The sequence below is a fragment of the Lycium ferocissimum genome, chromosome 4, assembly GCF_029784015.1.
Source record: "Lycium ferocissimum isolate CSIRO_LF1 chromosome 4, AGI_CSIRO_Lferr_CH_V1, whole genome shotgun sequence".
Classification (NCBI taxonomy): Eukaryota; Viridiplantae; Streptophyta; class Magnoliopsida; order Solanales; family Solanaceae; genus Lycium; species Lycium ferocissimum.
In genome coordinates, this window is record NC_081345.1 from 15,250,763 (window position 1) to 15,259,007 (window position 8,245).

General features: G+C 33.0%; 1 protein-coding gene across 1 annotated transcript; it reads left to right on the plus strand.

Annotated features, from left to right (window-relative positions):
• Positions 1-222: 222 nt before the first annotated feature.
• Positions 223-4,500, plus strand: LOC132051606 (protein trichome birefringence-like 33). The gene is made up of 6 exons (XM_059442760.1): positions 223-525; positions 1,064-1,274; positions 2,897-3,068; positions 3,165-3,364; positions 3,458-3,619; positions 3,955-4,500. Exons 1-6 carry the CDS (start codon positions 330-332, stop codon positions 4,292-4,294), a joined length of 1,281 nt encoding a protein of 426 aa, XP_059298743.1. The 5' UTR covers positions 223-329; the 3' UTR covers positions 4,295-4,500.
• Positions 4,501-8,245: the final 3,745 nt, after the last annotated feature.

The following is an 8,245-nucleotide window of genomic DNA, read 5'->3' on the forward strand; positions in this document are numbered from 1 at the left end:
TTCAAATGCATGTATCAATGAAGTTTTACAAAAGCTCATACAAGAATTTCCTTTTTTCCCTTTAATAAAAGTCCTGTAAAATTGAACTTTTATACTGGCGTACGTTAAGAAAATTGAAGCCCTTTATTTGAGAAAAAAAGGCTTGTAGAAATTGACTGCCCAATTGGGAATTAAAGGAAGTCGTGTCGCTGGAGCAATGGCTTCAAAAAGAGAAATATCACTGATATAATATTTGTTCACATGAATCGGTGGTTGTTTATATCTTTACGATTTTACCCCTGACTAAAATCACATGAAAAAGGAACCAAACCGATCAGCCAATAGGCTTCATGAGAGAAATGAAATCACCTCCCTCTTCCTCTCCCTCTTCTCTTCTCAGAAAATCTCGTCTTTCTCCTTTCCTATTCACTTTATTAGCCTTCATCATTTTTGTTGTTATTATTTACAGTGAAGTCTTCAGCTTCACTTTTAGCCAACGTCACCCCAAACTCTCTGGCTCTAATTACAATTCCATCTCAAGAATCAGTGAGTAATACAAACTCTCTTTCACACATCTTTTCCTTTTAATATTTTTGGCTTAGAAGATTTCTCATTGTAATAATGAATTTAACTTCTTAGTCTTGTAAAAGATTTTCTTATTCTCATGTGTTACTTTATTTTTCATCAGATTACTAGTTTTACTTATTTCCAACAACTTTTTAAATACTTTATTCGCCTCAAATTATCTGTTGTCGTGATTTTTAAATATAAATGTCTCAGATAATTTATCGTTTTAGAAATTTAAGACAATGATAGTTATGTTTTTTCATTTTATTATTCTTAAAGACTATAAATAACTTAACATATATATGATAAAGATTCAATGAATATAGAATATATCTTAAGACATAGTGAATAAATAAGGTTATAGTAGTCAAAAGCTCTTCTTAATTACTTAATATTTTCTCAAAAGAAGTGTAAAAGAACATGACAGATAATATATGTGGACACAATATATATAATAGTTAAATTTTTTGTATTAATATGTGTGCACGGTTGACTGTGCTTTGAATTGTGGTGGTAGAGAAGAAGGAGAAGTTGCCATTTGCTATTGAAGAGAGAGGAGAAGGGTGTGACGTGTTAAGCGGAAAGTGGGTTTGGGACAAGAGCGGGGCGTTATACGAGGAGTTTGAGTGTCCTTACATACAACCTCAGTTAACATGCCAACAACATGGTCGACCAGACAAAGATTATTTACACTGGAGATGGCAACCTCATTCTTGCTCTCTTCCAAGGTAACCCAATTTGTGCCAGTCAATTCCTTATTTTTGAGCAAATTAATAAAATTTCCTCTAACCTAGTCCGCTTAATTTAGTTTAGCACTGTAACTTTACGAGCGTTTATTTACCTTCTATTCTAGTTCAAAGTGAAATTATTACTCTTAAAGTTGCAGTTAAACTCATTAGGGGTCGTTTGGTAGGATGAATAGGATGAGATGGAATTATTAGTCCTATGGGATTGAAATTATCTCATGTTTGGTCCGTGGATAACTGCATTGGTGTCCCACCTAGTCCCATCTATATGGGATAAAAGGTGAGATAGTTATCCCATGTAGAGGGTGGGATAAGTTATCCCATCTTATCCCACTCAATCCCATCTATATGGAATAACTTAACCCTCCTACCAAACGACCCTTAGTATATTAAACTACAGAGAGAAAATGACAAAAATGGTCCCTTAAAATTGTCAGTAGGTTCAAAATAGTACTTTAAGTATCACCTAAACAGTTTTGGTCCTTTAAGTTTATCAAAAGTGGACACTTTTAGTCTTTATCAGATATTTACGAAACTCAAATTGTTAAATTAATCGGAGTTGTGAAAAAATACAATTTAACTGGAAACACCGGAAAATTTCATCAAAAATCCAGAAACCACAACATAAAAATCTAAACCAGTCACAAAAAGATAGATGAAAAATAAAGAAATTACACCTCAAAAAGTTGCACCAAACTCTTGAAATAGACCAAAAATAGCATAAAGTATAAAAGTTGTACTTTCAAATGCGAGTTCTCGTTAAATATTTTATATTTTCACAATTTTGATTAAATTTAATAATTGAAGTTTGATAAATATTTAACGGATATTAAAAATGGTCACTTTTGAGTAAATTTAAAAAATTAAAATTGCTCAGGTGATACATAAGATACTATTTTAACCTACCATCGAAGATAAAGGACCATCTTTGTCATTTCCTCAAACTACTGATCCATGACAACATATCATACCTGGTAAGTAGAAGTGTGTGCAAGTCTATCCAAACACCAATAGCTATAAACAAAAAGTCACAGTATTAACTACTCCTATTAGTATTAAATTGGAGTCCTTTACATGTTTGTGCAATAAATTATTAGGATTCAACCTAAATTGTGCTAGTGGCTCGTAATATTGTTGACTACATTCTACTCTGTGTCAGTCTAATAACGTATAACGTATTTTATATTGTTTAGTTCAACCGCTCTATATGCAATTGCCAGAACGGTGTGACCATTGACTCATTGTCATTGTTATTCTCCCCGTTCACTTTTACTTATCCACTATTGATTTTTCATCCCCTTAAAAATTAATAATGAAGTATGTATTTTATCATAATACCATCTTAATTAGTGTATAGTTTCAATAGACTTGGAAATGATTTGAAAATGAGTAATTAACGTAACAGGTAAACAAGAAAAATTTGTCTTTCTCATGATATGCTAAAGTTGACAAGTAAAAGTGATAATTTATTTTTAGTATGATGGACAAGTAAAAATGCAGCAGTATTTGTTGGACTTATTTCTACAACTACGAGGGCTGAGCGTTACTAATTTTGGTAACAATGGGCCTTTGATTTCTTGACATCTTTATTGTACAATTGGCAGTTTCAATGCAACATCAATGCTGGAAAACCTTCGAGGGAAGAGGATGTTATTCGTTGGCGATTCCTTGAACAGAGGACAATTTGTTTCCATGGTTTGCCTCCTCCATAGACTCATTCCTGAGAATGCCAAATCCATGGAAACTTTTGGTTCCCTCACCGTGTTCACTGCAAAGGTGTTTACAAATTACAAGCATGTAGAGCTTACATGCGTTACAATTATGTGTATACATTGATCTGATGATAGCTTGAATTCAATTAAAATCCTCCAGGATTACAATGCAACAATTGAGTATTACTGGGCTCCATTTCTGCTGGAATCAAATGCTGATGATGCAGTCATACATAGGATTACTGATAGGATTGTCCGTAAAGGTTCAATAAATAAGCATGGTAAATTTTGGAAAGGAGCTGACATAATTGTGTTCAACACTTATCTTTGGTGGATGACTGGCATGCCATTCAAGATTTTGTAATTTCTTGGACTCTCTTTTTCCTTTTAGGTGTCACGAAGAGATTGTATTGTGATAATAACTTACTTGCATTCGGTGTTGAATTGATACAGACAAAAAGGGTCTTTCAAGGATGAAGTGAAAGACATAGTGGAAGTGTCAACAGAGGATGCGTATCGCATGACAATGAAGAGTATGTTGAGATGGGTGAAGAAGAATATGGATCCAAAGAAAACCAGAATATTTTTCACTGGCATGTCACCCTCTCATTCCAAGTGAGTAAATATTACATACATAAACTACTCAGGTTCTACTCCCCCTTCCCCCAACCAAATAAAAGTACAAAAAGATAAAAAGGTTCCATCCCCTTATTGTCTGTTCTTTATTTGATTTTATTTTTTACGAAGACGAAAAGTATGCAGGATCAGATGATCATAAATTGACAGATCAAAGGGATTGAAAAAAAAGGGAGAAGACCTTGATCCTATTAGTTTTCCGTTTAGTCTAGCAAATTAAGCATATGTTGCAGTTATATATTACGTACATAATATTTGTAAAATTTGGATTGGCATTCTAGATTAAGATACATAAATCTTTGTCAATCGGGCAGGAGCATAGATTGGGGAGGTGAAGCTGATGGGAATTGTTACAATGAAACCATGATGATAGAGGATCCAAGTTACTGGGGATCAGATAGCAGCAAAAGCGTAATGCAAGTGATTGGAGAAGTATTTAGTAAATCAGAAGCGTCCGTAACGTTTCTCAACATAACACAGCTATCAAGTTACAGGAAAGATGCACACACATCAATTTACAAGAAGCAATGGAATCCATTGACAGCAAAGCAACTAGCAAATCCTGTTAGCTATGCTGATTGTACACATTGGTGTTTGCCTGGCCTTCAAGATACTTGGAATGAACTTTTATTCGCTAAGCTATTTTATCCTTGACGTTTGGATATATTTGTATTATGACAATTTTAACATGGTTGTGGAGGAGGATGAGAGCAATAATAGTGGTAGATCTATCCTAGACGCGAATGATTAATTCGACAAAATTCATTGTGTTTAGCTCGGATTATATGTATGTATGTGAGAAAAAAGTTAGTACATATATAAACAGCAGAACCCACAAATTCTAAATTTTGAATTCGCTACTCAGCAACGGGCAAGTAATTTTGGGATTTCTTCATTGTGGATACATCTTAGGAGAATGTGTTGGGAGTATCAAGGATAAGGTCTCTGTGTAAATGTTATGATCAGGGCAAATATAAAGAATTCACATTACTTATTTTTTACACTGAATGGGGACACTTATAAGACAATTTCACTTAGTTCCTTCTTCCTAAAACGAATTGTTCTTCCTAAAATGATTACTTTAAAGACAGAGAGAAAATTAATCTCCAACTAGTTAATTACAGATGCAACTAGAGTGAGTCATTATTTTATATGGGATAATTACATTTTGGGCCTCTCAAAAAAATAATAGGCAACAAATGTATACATTTTGTGTGTTAAATATAAATATACATATAATACACTTATTGTGTACATAAATATACATATAATATACATAATCAGTGTGTTTGTTTTGTATATTGTGGCAACCGGCCGTAATTAATTTCTGACGACGGGCTACAAATGAAAAAAGCCCTTATGATATTCCCCTAAATGATCAACCGATTCGTAGAATGCCATCTAGACATTTTGACCATGACATCTCCAAATACGAGAAATACTTCATGGGATTTTAAAGCAAAAGAGGTCCCATGGGGTATAATTTAAAGAGCCCGAGAGAAAATTGTGCAACTGATCACTCCCAGCAAGTTGAAGCAATCGAGCTATCTTCATAGACAGTAGTTGCAACTGATTGATAACTATTAGTCATATGACACATATTTGCACTTTGATCTCCAACACTGACGTCAAAACTGATCAAAATGGTGACTTTCTGAACCAAATCTGTGCCGACAGTGGAAGACAGAATCATGACAGGTTTAATTTTCAAGGAAGATGATGCGACAAGTTTGGAGACTGAAAAAAAAAATGCTTTAACCTGAATAATAGAAACTTCCTTGGCAAAAAAAAAAAAAAAAAAAAAAAAAAAGCTTAGGGATTTATTTTCATCTACCTAAACTCTAGCGCAGAGAGTTACCCGGATAAAATAATCAAGGCACTTGCAAGATGTAATTATAATATTGATAACGAAAAAAAGGAATATGCCAAAAGGTAAGATAGTTGATGGAGCAGTCTAGTGACAATTGCAGATTGCAAGCATTTTTTATCAGTCATCACTGTGAATGGTCCAATGTCTTTATTTTATCTGATTGACCAATAGTTGAGAAGTTGTGCACCGAATGTTGAAAGCAACTTTCAATGAATTTTTGTGTAATTTGACACTAACATTCCATATAAACGAGACAATTATCAAGTTATCAAAAAACCGCCAATTTTTGCGCTTTTATACAACTGACAACAACACTTGTTTTCTCTTCAAAGAATTGTTTTCTTTTGTATACATCCTATGGAATTAGAGCAATTTCAACCAAAGTTTGATGTACTAATTGTTCCTACGGAATCTGACCAATTCCAACCATTGTTCTATAGTTTTTGGGTGTCAATGAGATCTTTTCAATTATTGGACCTAGAAAACTGGATCTCATCTCAATCTGCAGCTTAGGGTTGATAGAGATAAATTTTGGTAGAGAAGCTCTACCTCCGTTAAGATTTTAATAGAATGTTTGGGGATTGACAAAAAGTGAACCACTTACGCAAACATAATGGATTATTAGTGCATAAGTAAAAGAACATGAACGTTTTTAAGTCCAAACCCAAATATAATAGACTATTTTGATCATTTTCTCCTCTATTCGTATGTGCTCTGTTTCAGACACTTCTTTCCAAAAGGGGATTTCCGCAAGAGCAAAGGTAAATGGAGTGGGGGGTGGGATTCAGCTTACTGTGGCTTTATGTGATACTTTTCGCTTTCGAGAGTCAATTTGACTAAATTTCAAAGTTAAAGTGGATTAGATTAATTAAATATTTTAAGACTAAAATTTAGATATTTAAAAACTACATAAAAAGTACTACAAATTACTATTTTTCTCATATCAATTAGGTGAAAACATGCATCTTAAAATATTGGTCAAAATTAATGCAGTTTGAATCTAGAAAAACGGAAAGTATCACATAAATTAGGACAGGGGGAGTATTATACTGTCTTGTACTATATTATTATGTTATATAAATATGTAATTAATTCTATATTTTGATGTGGTTTAATATTATCTTAAAATAGACTTTTGAGGTGGCATTAAAAAGAAATTATAATCCCAGTGGGCAGTGGATAACATATAAAGTCATTGAATTTTAATTTGGAGAATGATGTTATGCTAAAGAAAAAGACAACAACGAGTTATAATCATAAATTGACAAAATAGACTTATAATATGACGACAAAACAGAAACGAGACAGAGTTTAATAAAACTAGAGAAAAAATTATGATCCCAGTGAGCAGTGGATAACATATAGAGTCATGTAATTTTAATTTGGAGAATGATGTTATGCTAAAGAAAAAGACAACAACGAGTTATAATCATAAATTGACCAAATAGACTTATAATATGACAACAAAACAGAAACGAGATAGAGTTTAATAAAACTAGAGTAAAAAATAAGATATGATTCTCAAATAGTAAGGGCATAACGAAGATAATGATGTGATTATACAAAATCAATTGTTACATATGAAAAAAGAACCTTTTGATCGTTATGCAACAATAAAGTTAATAGTACAATATGTTGGTCTTTTGGGGCATTTAATATTCCAAGTTATAATATTGAAGTGCCATATTTGCTCTCATTGTAGTGGCCATAAAGAGGCAGAAAAATGATCTTTCATTTTCACACGTTTTGGTGCCATAAAATGGCCATTAATTTTGTTCTTCCCATTATATCATTAATCATATTAGTTAGAGGTGAAATGTGACAATAATTTCCCTTCTAACTCACGTAATCTTTAAGTCATAATTCTCTCATTATCTAGCAAAATTATTACCCCCACTCTCCCACTACTCATCCAATTCACTCTAAGGATGAATTTCTTCGCCTATAAATAGAAGTCACTCTTAACTTTTGGTGGGCGGAGAAAATTGTAGAGTGCATGAAAAAGTGAGTTAAAAGAGAAGTTTTATTTAGTTGAAAGAAGGCGTTCTTATGGTGGAGCTTTAGACTTTTCAACTAGTCCGGAGTTGTTTCACACGACGTTGAGGGGTTGTTGTATCATGGAGAGGACACGTCAGAGTTATACTGCTGGAGCTGAGAAGATTATGCTGCAGTGGGCTTGAATCTCCTAAAGAGTCCTTAAAGAGAGCGAGAAATCTGCGCCTCAGCCTGAATATTTATTTATTCATTTCTTGTTCATTTTAGTTTTCAACTATAATTTACTGCAATTTGTGGCATATTCACCAATAATTTTAAGGAGATTCATCTTTGTTACAGTTTGAAAAATCGCGGATATCAAGATAGGAGATGTCAACATCATTCTGCTTCGACATCGCAAGATCTCTTTCAGAGATGGAAGGGTAAAGTACTTTTTTTTTCTACTTGCTTAAGTCAAGCGGAGGAAAGATTAAAAAAAAAAAAATTACCTTATAATTTTATGAATAAGGTGATACTACTTTTCAAGAGTATAAATTGTTATCTAAATTCTCAAAATAGTGGGGCTAAAGAAGTGAGAAAAATATTTATCATGAAAAGTGACTTCTGCATCTTTGAGAATGTCTTAAAAATGTGACAAGTGCATGCATTCGTCTTGGAATAACTCACATGTTATTTTTGCCTCAATGGTTGATCATTTGTTGATCTTTGGCTCTAATATTGGAGTTGTTAAATTAAACTAA